Consider the following 13,142-nt stretch of genomic DNA (forward strand, 5'->3'; position numbering starts at 1 on the left):
TCACTTTCCTGGCTTATTTAACTAGTTAGAAGAGTGAAGGACAAAATTTTCAGAGGTGAGGAAATAACGAGAACCACATATTTTCTCTTGCTTATTTACATATTCTGCAAGTTATCTATATAAAGACAAAATAATAATTTCTTTCTACAATCACTCATGTCAGTCTTCCTCAAGCCACCCTGGCCAATAATAATTCTCCCAGCTTTCATGTCCATTGTCTATAACGTGTTTTCATTTCTGAACATCATTGTAAACTTACTAGTTTAGAAGGGAGCTCAATTTGAAGTAAGCTGTTTGTACAGATCCTTTAATTTTGAAGAATGTACTTTCAGGATGGGTAAATGCAAAACAGAAAACAAAGAAAGTGTGCTTTCTCTACATTTGGAAGAATTTCCTTCTCACTCTTAGCTTTCGTAAATTATTTCCACTTATACAGTTTGTTAAGATATTGAAGATACGAACTCTTCTGATAAAGTCATACATTTGGATTCATACATATATGTATGTTTATGTTGTGTTTGCATGTATGTGTTTCTCCTCCCCTTAGCCTTGGAATCATTTTATTTTTTCAAGGGTGGCAGAGAATTGAAGAGACTCTATTCATATTTAAATGTATGCAGTTTAAAATGTGGGATGCAGTAAACTGTGATGCTCATGTATCCTATTTTCCTAGGGACAAGTTGCATGAATGGCATTGGGTTAATGAGTGAGTTAAATATATATGGGCATCATCACTGTATCAGAAGAAATACTTGGAGATTTTATTTATCTACCTATCTATCTTAAGAAAACCCCTAACGTTTCTGGGAAGTATATTTCAGAGCTTTACATTTTTAAAAATAAGTCTTCTGATATTGCTGCTGATGACATTAAAATTCACTGACTAAATAATGGGGGAGTTGGTACAGCAGTTGAATAGATATAGGTTTTTAAATTAACATTATTATTTGTAGCTATGTTGCTTTATGTTTAAATATATGTTTTAGACATGTTTTTTGCTAGTTCAGGGGAAGAGCGGTTTAGTAGAATTAGCAAAGTTATTAGTTTATTCAAAACATATTTATTTGGCTTTGACTATGTTAAAAAAAAAGACCTGTATGCTAAGGATAATACAAAAGATATTTACGATAGATATCTTAGCCCATTAAGAGGTTACTTTCCATTTTATAACACTTGTTGTGCTTAATGAAAAAGGTCCTTATGCATATTGACACAGTGTTAGGAAGTAATTCAGGATTTCAGAAGACAAGTATATTGTACAGTAAGGATGTGAGTGCATCTTAGATGTTGATATAGAGATGAATGTTAACAGGTAAGTAGAGTTTGTCAAGGGTGAAAGAAGTGGGTTCAAAGACATTCAAAGGATGAGACTTGGAGTTAGCAAGCAGTTTCAGTACATTATAACTTTATGGAAACAGAGAGATTGATTTGGCCAGAACAAGTTCTAAATGATGGGACATAATTCTGAAAGCAGAAAGGGAAACTGAAATTGTACAGAGCCTTAAAGTCAATTTTACATTCTAAGAAATAGAAGTTGTATCTTGATAAATATCCCATTGTTGTATGATTCTGACAATCATGTACAGGAAGGTAATGAAGAATACAAACCAAAAGATATGAGATCATCTAGAATGTGTTGCCATCTAGGATGATATGAATTAAAAAGTCTTCTTAGAAAATTAAATGAAATAAGAATATATTGGTTAAAATGCATGAATGTAATCATCACATTCAAACTTGTATTTGGGTAGTTATGTTATCCAAATGATGAATACAATTGATAGAATACTGCAAAGTGAACAATTTTTTTGTCAGGGAAAGTACTGAAGGTTTCCAATTATAGCAGAACTAAAGAGCCTCTTGAGGAAAGGTAAAGAGGAGAGTGAAAAAGCTGGCTTAAAACTCAACGTTCAGAAAACTAAGATGATGGCATCTGGTCACATCACTTCATGGCAAATAGATGGGGAAACGATGGAGACAGTGACAGACCTTTTTTTTGGGGGGGAGGGCTCCAAAATCACTGCAAATGGTGACTGTAGCCATGAAATTAAAAGATGCTTGCTCCTTGGAAGAAAAGTTATGACTAACATAGGCAGCATATTACAAAGCAGAGGCATTACTTTACCAACCAAGGCCCATCTAGTCAAAGGTATGGTTTTTCCAGTAGTCATGTATGGATGTGAGAGTTGGACTATAAAGAAAGCTGAGTGCCACAGAATTTATGCTTTTGAACTGTGGTGTTGGAGAAGACTCTTGAGAGTCCTTTGGACTGCAAGGAGATCCGACCAGTCCATCCTAAGGAAATCAACCATGTATATTCATTGGAAGGACTGATGCTGAAGCTGAAAGTCCAATATTTTGGCCACCTGATGTGAAGAATCGACTCATTTGAAAAGACCCTGACGCTGGGAAAGACTGAAGGTAGAAGGAGAAGGGGACAACAAGGATGAGATGGTTGGATGGCATCACTGACACAATGGACATGAGTTTGGGTAAGCTCTGGGAGTTGGTGATGGACAGGGAGACTTGGCATGCTGCAGTCCATGGGATTGCAAAGAGTCGGACATGACTGAGTGACTGAACTGAACTGAGGTGTGTCCAAGCTGGATAACTTAAGAAGAAGATGTGTGACAAATAATCAAAAGTAGAATTGAATCATGCTTGACATTCTTATCCATTCAGCTTTTTAAAAATCATCAACAGAGATATGTATATCTAGCATTTTCTCTACAAAAATTTTTCAGCTTTCATGCTTCTCTGTAGACGACATGCAAGTTTTCAAGAAATAAACCTGTGACCCATTATTGATACTTCCTTCTCACTTTCCACATCCAGAGTCTCAAGTTTGTCTAGACTAATCTGTAGAGTGTGTCTAAAATACAAATCTTCCCTGCTACCACCAAGCCATCTGTTTCCTGAAGTATTTCAACAGCCTCCTAACCAGTTCCTTTGTTCATTCACTACTTGTCAATCCATCCTGCAATCTGAGGCCAGCTGTTTTTTAAACACAAACAACATGAGCACAAAAGAATGGATGCTTTTCAATTGCAGTGCTGCAGAAGACTCTTGAGAGTCCCTTGGACAGCAAGGAGATCAAACCCGTCAGTCCTAAAGGAAATCAACTTCAAATAGTCACTGGAAGGACTGATGCTGAAGCTCCAATACTTTGGCCACCTGATGCAAGGAGCCAACTCATTGGAAAAGACTCTGATGCTGGGAAACATTGAAGGCAAGAGGAGAAGGGGGTGTCAGAGGATGAGATAGTTGGATGACATCACCAACTTAATGGACATGAGTTTGAGCAAGCTCCAGGAGATAGTGATGAACAGAAAAGTCTGGCATCCTGCAGTTCATGAGGTCATAAAGAATCGGACATGACTTAGCAAATGAACAAAAATAACATGTCGGTTATTGACTCCCTCCTGACATTCATTACCCCTTGACCTGTTTATAAATCCCTCAAAGGCTAACCTTTAAGTTGCTTTCGATAAATACAAATCTCAAACACTTCTCTTGATTATTTTGTTTGCTTACTATTGCAGTCTAACCATAAGACACTTTGCCCATAATTTTCCTTATTCAGCGATATTTCTCAGATATTTCTCAGCTCCTCAATGCTTTTTCGGTTTAAAGCCTTACCAAGCTACTTCCTCTGCTGAAAATAGTCCTTCCTTATCTTATCCACTAGTTAGCTCTTATTCGCTCTCTACTTCACTTGCCAAAAGAGGCTGTCATTTTTAAAATGTACTGCATCTTTATCTCCTTTCCAAAAATGGTGATTTTTGTTTCTTATCATCAAATTCTTCAGCAGCGAGTCAGCAGTTACTATGAAATGAAAGTGTTATGAAGTTAGTGACATATCACCAAGGAATCAAACAGACTTGATATTCTGCTACTATATAATACAAAGTTATACAAAGAAAAATTCATAATATTCCAAAAAGTTTTATGAAATAAATGAAATTTTTGAGTAGCATTGGGTCCTTTAATTAATATAAAAATAAAATATCTGATTAAAAACAAAATGTTTTTAATGAGGAGCTAAACATTTACTTGCAACTAACAACAATGCTTCACTCTGAAGACTCTATAACACCATTTAATCTACCCATTTTTTATTATGAAAAAATATTGAGAGAAACTATTTATATAGATGGTATCTAATAACTAATTAAAACTCTATGATGATTAGATTTTTCACCCTTAGCTTGACTTTAAGAATTGCATGTGTTACTATAGAGTATGGAAATAATTATATAATTTTCATCAAAAAATATTCTTATTGCTTTTTTTATTATTGACAACTGATAGAATGTCTACAAAGCTGTTTTTTGATTGGATAACATCTCCTTATTTTCTTTAACTTACAAGCTTACAGGATATTATTGGGGAATAAGACAGTGGATTTATAAGAAAAATGAAACACTTTGGAGAACAGAGCAATAATTAATAATTAATCATTTCTTATATGGTCCATTTTATGTCATCATATGTTTAATAGTTTTCTGTAAGCTCTTGTACACTTTTAATTTCCTCCTAGAGACAAACGGTTCTCTCTCTTTCCCCAAATGGCACACCCCTCTTATCTCACATTCAGGATCGATTTCTCCCAACTGTATTTCTGATCTTAACTGTTTCTCACTATCTGACTTCTATATTTTCACATGCACCTCTCTCCTTTTCAAGAGCAGGGTGATGGCGATGATTAATGAGAGTTTGGCAGGGGATTTCATACTGGTGGGCTTCTCCGATAACCCGCAGCTTGAGAAGATCCTCTTTGCGGTTGTGTTAATCTCCTATCTCCTGACACTGGTTGGCAACACAGCAATCATCTTGATCTCTTATCAGGATCCCATGCTCCACACACCCATGTATTATTTTCTTACCCATCTCTCCTTTGTTGACCTCTGCTTTACCACCAGCATCGCTCCCCAACTGCTATGGAACCTCCGTGGTCCATACAAGACCATCAGTCCTACAGGCTGTGCCATTCAACTCTATGTATCCCTGGCGCTGGGATCCACTGAATGTGTTCTCCTAGCTGTCATGGCGTTTGATCGCTATGCTGCTGTTTGTCGGCCACTCCATTATGCCACAGTTATGCACTCACGACTTTGCCAGTCTCTGGTAGGAATGGCATGGTTGAGTGGAGTGGGCAACACCCTAATTCAGAGCAGCATCACCCTTCGGCTGCCCCGCTGTGGGAACCGCAGGATTTACCACTTCATCTGTGAAGTGCCTGCCATGGTCAAGTTGGCCTGTGTAAACATTCGTGCCAATGAGGTGCAGCTCTTCATGGCTTCCTTGGTGCTTCTCCTCCTCCCTCTGACACTTATCTTGATCTCATATGGATGCATTGCTCAAGCAGTAATGAGGATCAGGTCAGCTCAAGCCTGGCGAAAAGCCCTTGGCACTTGTGGGTCCCACCTCTTGGTAGTAACTCTCTTCTATGGAACCATCACAGCTGTCTATATTCAGCCCAACAGTTCTTATGCCCACAGTCAAGGAAAGTTCATAACCCTTTTGTATACTGTTGTAACTCCCACCCTTAACCCTCTCATTTACACTCTGAGAAACAAAGATGTAAAGGGGGCTTTAAAGAGGCTGGTACAGAAAGATAGAGCACAGCAGAGTGAGAAACTCTGATGAGGTTAAAGTATAGACATGGCCTGACTAAGGTTGAGATGCTGAAGGAAAGATGTACCAGAAGGCATTATCTGGAGACAGCTTCACATAGATGATGCTGCAAAACCAAACCTGCAAGACTTTCTAGAGAATCCATAAACCTAAAATTGCTTTCTTTCATTTCCTTGCTTAAAGTACTAGATGATAAACTGTCTAAACAGACATCTTTGTTATCTGTCAGTCAATAAATTACAAGCATGACTTACTATTTCCAAAATCTCTGTGGCTAATTTTCTTCCCTCTCTGCCCTTTTTTTTAAGGTAAGTCTTGGCTTTGCCTTGTTAAATGAAATCAATCTATTGGTTGGTTCCTTTGTATAAATCCTGGAGAAGGAAATGGCAACCCACTCCAGTATTCTTGCCTGGAGAATCCCATGGATGGAGGAGCTTGGTGGGCTAGAGTCCATATGGTTGCAAAGAGTGGGAAACGACTGAGTGCCTTCACTTTCACTTTGTATAAATAAACAGTGTGATATTCACGAGCTAGATGTTTTTAACCTAGTAGTTTTACTACTACTAAGGACTTCCCTGGTGGCTCAGATGGTAAAGCGTCTGTCTACAATGTGGGAGACCCGGGTTCGATCCCTGGGTTGGGAATATCCCCTGGAGAAAGAAATGGCAATCCATTCCAGGGCTATTGCCTGGAAAATCCCATGGACAGAGGAGCCTGGTATGCTACAGCCCATGGGGTCGCAGAGAGTCAGACACGACTGAGCGACTTCACTTTCACTTTCAAGAGTAGTAGTAACTACCCTTAGCAGCTTATTTCTGGTGGTCTGCTGCAGTATTGCTCATCTTGATCCCACCCTTGGACCAGTAGAAACCAGTAGCTTGAAAATCCACCTTATCTGCACTGACTCTGCAACGCACAATCCCTTGGCCATCCTGTTTAAGTCTTCTGTTTAATTTTTTGTTTGTTTGTTTCTCACTCTTACAGTCTAATTTGAGTCATTGTCAGGTTAGCTTTTCCTTGATATTTTCATTGTCCATAGAAATTGTGTCCACACTGGTGCCAGGAATGTGGATTTTGAGTTTTCATTTTACATTTAGATGATTAAATGGTTTCTATCAAGTGACAGATTATAGGATCCAGTTCTTGCCATGTGAAAAGTGACAGGGCATTTAAATCTAATTCATTTCATTTCATGAGTGTGTGTGTGTGTGTGTTTGAGGGTATCAGTATTTCTAGCAGTTGTATTTCCTGATATGGGAGATAGAGGGTTGAGAGGTTTTTAGTCCTTTGTCTCTCTGACATTTGGAGGAATCCTCTCTGTTTGTTTTGTGTTTGCCCCAGTATGAGTGTTCCTATATCTTAACAGTTAGAACCTTCTTTCCTCCTCCCAACACTCACATTTTTTAAATATATATTCGTTGTCGGTTCAGTAACTGGCAATGCCTGCAAAAATGGAATTTGTATATCTTGATATGCCACCCTCTCTTCCGTGTTTGGTTTTGTTTTGTTTTGTTTTTTTTTTTTTTTTTTTTTACTTTACAATATTGTATTGGTTTTGCCATACATCAACATGAATCTGCCACGGGTGTACATATGTTCCCAATCCTGAACACCCCCTCTCACCTCCCTCCCCATATCATCTCTCTGGGTCACCCCAGTGCACCAGCCCCAAGCATCCTGTATCCTGCATCGAACCTAGACTGGTGATTCATTTCTTATATGATATTATACATGTTTCAATGCCATTCTCCCAAGTCATCCCACCCTCCTCCTCTCCCTCTCCCACAGAGTCCAAAAGACTGTTCTATACATCTGGGTCTCTTTTGCTGTCTCGCATACAGGGTATTTTTGGCTTTGTATGTAATGTGCTCAGTCGTGTCTGATTCTTTGTAGCCTCATGGACTATAGCCCACCAGCCTCCTCTGCCCACGGAATTCTCCAGGCAACAATACTGAAGTAGGTGCCATTTCCTACTACAGAGTTATTCCTGACCTAGAATTGAACCTGGGTCTCCTGAGTCTCTTGCATTTTTGGCCTTAGTAAAGTTTTATACTTAAAAGCCTTAAACTAAAAGGAAACTGAATCCCTCACTTCTCACATTTGGATTTCTTTGATTGGTTTGCCAAAACTTTCAAATGATTAGATTATTTGATGTCAGTGTTCTTTCAAGACTCTTTAAATAGGCTGAGTAAAGCAGAGACAAAAAAGTTATGCCATTGCAAATCAGACAAAACGATTCAGAAAAATGAGGGTTTCCTACAGCAGTATCAATCAAGATTTAATATTCTCAAAACCGTAAACAAGTTAGTCTTTTATGGAAAACTAAGGGAAACCAATGCCATTGTTAAAGGACATGGATTCTGAGAAAAGAGAATATCCTGTCAAATTCAAAAGGGAGTCATAATACTACTAAGATTTCTCACCAACGAGGCCTCTTGAGAGATCTAATGATATTTAATTATATGTCATTATTTCTTTTTTCTTTACTATGTAGCAGTGCTCTGTTTCTACTTTAAATCATTTTCTACTACATTTACTTATCTAATATTTATGAACTGATAAAATTTTCAATTTTTATAAATATATTTTAAGTAAACAAATCAGTATTTCTTTCTTCATGAAGAGGGAGATAATTAATTAAAATATAATGTTTTTAAATGCCATGGTGTTATGGCTGATTTACAAAGATATGTGCTATACCAACCTAAAGCAAAAGAAACGTAGACTTCTAAGATCATGTATCATTTTGCTTTAAATTATGGATTGACTTTTTAGAAGCTTTTTTTCTCACATTGTAACTCCAAGTTAAAAAATATTTTCTGAATCTAATTAATGGTTTTCATTATTGGCTACATGACAAAATAAAACTGAATCAAGTTGCATTAGTTTTGAACAATTTTGAAGTCTTTAAATGTGATATGTAACTATGTATGGAAAACATATATATATTATCATTACTTAAGTTTATTCTTTTGAAATGTTAGACTGCTTAATAATTTTGTCATTAAAAACCACTCTATGTATTTCTCCTTGTAAGAATGACAGCATAAATTTATAGTTATACAATCTTGACATAAAGAAGAAAACAATAAACATGACTGTCAACTTGATTAATCACAAAAAGAAAATAAAAACACATGGAGCCATTTCCCAGATATGAAACTTGAACGTTACGCACTCTCCAAGGCCCCCTCATTCCTATTCCATTCATTAATTTTCTTACCCACATATAATCACTATCCAGTTCAGTTCAGTTCAGTCACTCAGTCGTATCTGAGTCTTTGCAACCCCATGAATCGCAACACGCCAGGCCTCCCTGTCCATCATCATCTCCCAGAGCTCACCCAGACTCCCGTCTATCGAGTCCATCATGCCATCCAGCCATCTCATCCTCGGTCATCACCTTCTCCTCCTGCCCCCAATCCCTCCCAGCATCAGAGTCTCTTCCAATGAGTGAACTCTTCGCAAGAAGTGGCCAAAGTACTGGAGTTTCAGCTTTAGCATCATTCCTTCCAAAGAAATCCCAGGGTTGATCTCCTTCAGAATGGACTGGTTGGATGTCCTTGCAGTCCAAGGGATTCTCAAGAGTCTTCTCCAACACCACAGTTCAAAAGCATCAATTCTTCGGTGCTCAGCCTTCTTCACAGTCCAACTCTCACATCTATACATGACCACTGGAAAAACCATAGCCTTGACTAGACGGACCTTAGTTGGCAAAGTAATGTCTCTGCTTTTGAATATGTTAGCTAGGTTGGTCATAACTTTTCTTCCAAGGAGTAAGCGTCTTTTAATTTCATGGCTGCAGTCACCATCTGCAGTGATTTGGGAGCACCCCAAAATAAAGTCTGACACTGTTTCCTCTGTTTCCCCATCTATTTCCCATGAAGTGATGGAACTAGATGCCATGATCTTTGTTTTCTGAATGTTGAGCTTTAAGTCAACTTTTTCGCTCTCCACTTTCACTTTCATCAAGAGGCTTTTTAGCTCCTCTTCACTTTCTGCCATAAGGGTGGTGTCATCTGCATATCTGAGGTTATTGATATTTCTCCCAGCAATCTTGATTCCAGCTCGTGTTTCTTCCAGTCCAGCGTTTCTCATGATGTACTCTGCACAGAAGTTAAATAAGCAGGGTGACAATATACAGCCTTGACGTACTCCTTTTCCTGTTGGGAACCATTCTGTTGTTCCATGTTCAGTTCTAAAAGTTGCTTCCTGACCTGCATACAGGTTTCTCAAGAGGCAGGTCATGTGGTCTGGTATTCCCATCTCTTTCAGAATTTTCCAGTTTATTGTGATCCACAGAGTCAAAGGCTTTGGCATAGTCAATAAAGCAGAAATAGATGTTTTTCTGGAACTCTCTTGCTTTTTCAGTGGTCCAGAGGATATGGGCAATTTGATCTCTGGTTCCTCTGCCTTTTCTAAAACCACCTTGAACATCTGGACGTTCACAGTTCACATACTGCTGAAGCCTGGCTTGGAGAATTTTGAGCATTACTTTACCAGCATGTGAGATGAGTGCAATTGTACGGTAGTTTGAGCATTCTTTTGCATTGCCTTTGTTTGGAATTGGAATGAAAACTGACCTTTTCCAGTCCTGTGGCCACTTCTGAGTTTTCCAAATTTGCTGGCATATTGAGTGCAGCACTTTCACAGCATCATCTTTCAGGATTTGAAACAGCTCAACTGGAATTCCATCACCTCCACTAGCTTTGTTCGTAGTGATGCTTTCTAAGGCCCACTTGACTTCACATTCCAAGATGTGTGGTTCTAGATTAGTGATCACATCATCATGATTATCTGTGTTGTGAAGATCTTTTTTGTACCGTTCTTCTGTGTATTCTTGCCACCTCTTCTTAATATCTTCTGCTTCTGTTAGGTCCAGACCATTTCTGTCCTTTATTGAGCCCATCTTTGCATGAAATGTTCCCTTGGTACCTCTAATTTTCTTGAAGAGATCTCTAGTCTTGCCTATTCTGTTCTTTTCCTCTATTTCTTTGCACTGATTGCTAAAGAAGGCTTTCTTATCTCTTCTTGCTATTCTTTAGAATTCTGCATTCAGATGCTTTTATCTTTCATTTTCTCCTTTGCTTTTCGCTTCTCTTCTTTTCACAGCTATTTGTAAGGCTTCTCCAGACAGCTGTTTTGCTTTTTTGTATTTCTTTTCCATAGGGATGGTCTTGATCCCTGTCTCCTGTACAGTGTCACGAACCTCCATCCATAGTTCATCAGGCAGTCTTTTTATCAGATCTAGGCCCTTAAATCTATTTCTCACTTCCACTGTATAATCATGTGGGATTTGATTTAGGTCATACCTGAATGGTCTAGCAGTTTTCCCTACTTTCTTCAGCTTAAGTCTGAATTTGGTAATAAGGATTTCATGATCTGAGCCACAGTCAGCTCCTGGTCTTGTTTTTGTTGACTGTATAGAGCTTCTCCATCTTTGGCTGCATAGAATATAATCAATCTGATTTCGGTATTGACCATCTGGTGATGTCCATGTGTAGAGTTTTCTCTTGTGTTGTTGGAAGAGGGTGTTTGCTATGACCAGTGCATTTTCTCGGCAAAACTCTATTAGCCTTTGCCCTGCTTCATTCACTAAAACCATACTCACAGAAAATTAGTCAATCTAATCACACTAGGACCACAGCCTTGTCTAACTCAATGAAACCAAGCCATGCCTCCGGGGCAACCCAAGACGGGTGGGTCATGGTGGAGAGGTCTGACAGAACATGGTCCACTGGAGAAGGGAATGGCAAGCCACTTCAGTATTCTTGCCTTGAGAACCCCATGAACAGTATGAAAAGGCAAAATGATAGGATACCAAAGGAGGAACTCCCCAGGTCAGTAGGTGCCCAATATGCTACTGGAGATCAGCGGAGAAATAACTCCAGAAAGAATGAAGGGATGGAGCCAAAGCAAAAACAATACCCACTTGTGGATGTGGCTGGTGATAGAAGCAAGATCCGATACTGTAAAGAGCAATATTGCATAGGAACCTGGAATATCAGGTCCATGAATCAAGGCAAATTAGAAGTGGTCAAACAAGAGATGGCAAGGTTGAACGTCGACATTCTAGGAATCAGTGAACTAAAATGGACTGGAATGGGTGAATTTAAGTCAGATGACCATTATATCTACTACTGCGGGCAGGAATCCCTCAGAAGAAATGGAGTAGCCATGATGGTCAACAAAAGAGTCCGAAATGCAGTACTTGGATGCAATCTCAAAAATGACTGAATGACCTCTGTTCATCTCCAAGGCAAACCATTCAATATCACAGTTATCCAAGTCTATGCCCCAACCAGTAATGCTGAAGAAGTTGAAGTTGAACGGTTTTATGAAGACCTACAAGACCTTTTAGAACTAACACCCAAAAAGATACCCTTCAGTAAGTGAGTAAATAAATGAACTGTGATACTTCCAGGCAATGGAATCTTATTCAGTGCTAAAAAGTAATGAACTATCAAACATTGAAAAGCCACAGAAGAAACTTAAATCCATAATACCAAGTGAAAGAGGCCAGTCTGAAAAGGCTACAGTTTATAATGATTCCAACTGTATGATATATTGAAAAGGCCAAACTATGGAGATCAAAAAGATTAGTGCTTGCCAGGCATTAGGGTAGAAGGAAGGATGAATAGGCAGAGCACAGAGGATTTTTAGGACAGTGAAAATAACCTGTATGATACTTCAATGGTGGACATATGTCATTGAAATGTATTCAAACTCATAGAATGTACAACACCAAGAATGAACCCTAATGTGAAGCATGGACTTCGAGAGATAATGATGTATCAGTACAGGTTCATTAGTTAAAACAAATGTAGCATTCTGAAGTGGGATGTTGATAGTCCGGGGCAGGGGGGCAGGGGGGGCTGTTTGTGTTGTGGGGTGGTGGGGGTGGGGGGTGGTGGGAGGGAGGTGGGGAAGATATATGGACTGTCTCTGAACATTTTTCTTAAACTTGCTGTAAAGCTAAGTGAAAGTGAAAGTCGCTCAGTTGTGTCAGACTCTTTGTGACCCCATTATACAGTCCACGGAATTCTGGAGTAGGTAGCATTTCCCTTCTCTAAGGGATCTTCCCAACCCAGAAATTGAACCCAGGTCTCCCACATTGCAGGCTGATTCTTTAGCAGCTGAACCATAAGGGAAGCCCCTGTAGCTAAAACTGCTCTTAAAAAATACTCTGATGGGAATTTTATAACATCTTCAAGCAACTCACTTCCATACTCTTTAGGAGAAATAAACTATATATCCACTGCTGAAACATATCTGGAAAGGACAAGTGTACATCACCATTAATAAAATGACCTATTGCATTACAGTCTTTGAGAGTGCATGCTTTTTTGTACTTTGTGCTAAATCCACTCAGTCTGCTTTTTTCTCCTATGTTCCCAATGGGAACATCATAATTTGCATAAGAAGGTAAGAAAAGATGAGATTAATATATAGTGGCATGTATCCATGTAGGAACTTCTTTCAGATATTTGGGCTATTTTCAGAGT

The 13,142-nt window shown here is 38.7% G+C and overlaps 1 protein-coding gene across 1 annotated transcript; it reads left to right on the plus strand.

Moving 5' to 3' along the window:
- The first annotated feature begins 4,695 nt into the window (after positions 1–4,695).
- LOC114109568 (olfactory receptor 2G3-like) lies at positions 4,696–5,646 on the plus strand. Its single transcript, XM_027958572.1, has one exon. The coding sequence runs from the start codon at positions 4,696–4,698 to the stop codon at positions 5,644–5,646; it is 951 nt and encodes a 316-aa protein (XP_027814373.1).
- Positions 5,647–13,142: the final 7,496 nt, after the last annotated feature.

Source organism: Ovis aries, chromosome 20, assembly GCF_016772045.2.
Source record: "Ovis aries strain OAR_USU_Benz2616 breed Rambouillet chromosome 20, ARS-UI_Ramb_v3.0, whole genome shotgun sequence".
Lineage (NCBI taxonomy): Eukaryota > Metazoa > Chordata > Mammalia > Artiodactyla > Bovidae > Ovis > Ovis aries.

Bases quoted from the DNA above. Each gene is read 5' to 3' on its own strand.
- LOC114109568 (XM_027958572.1), top strand. From the start codon at position 4,696: ATGGCGATGATTAATGAGAGTTTGGCAGGGGATTTCATACTGGTGGGC.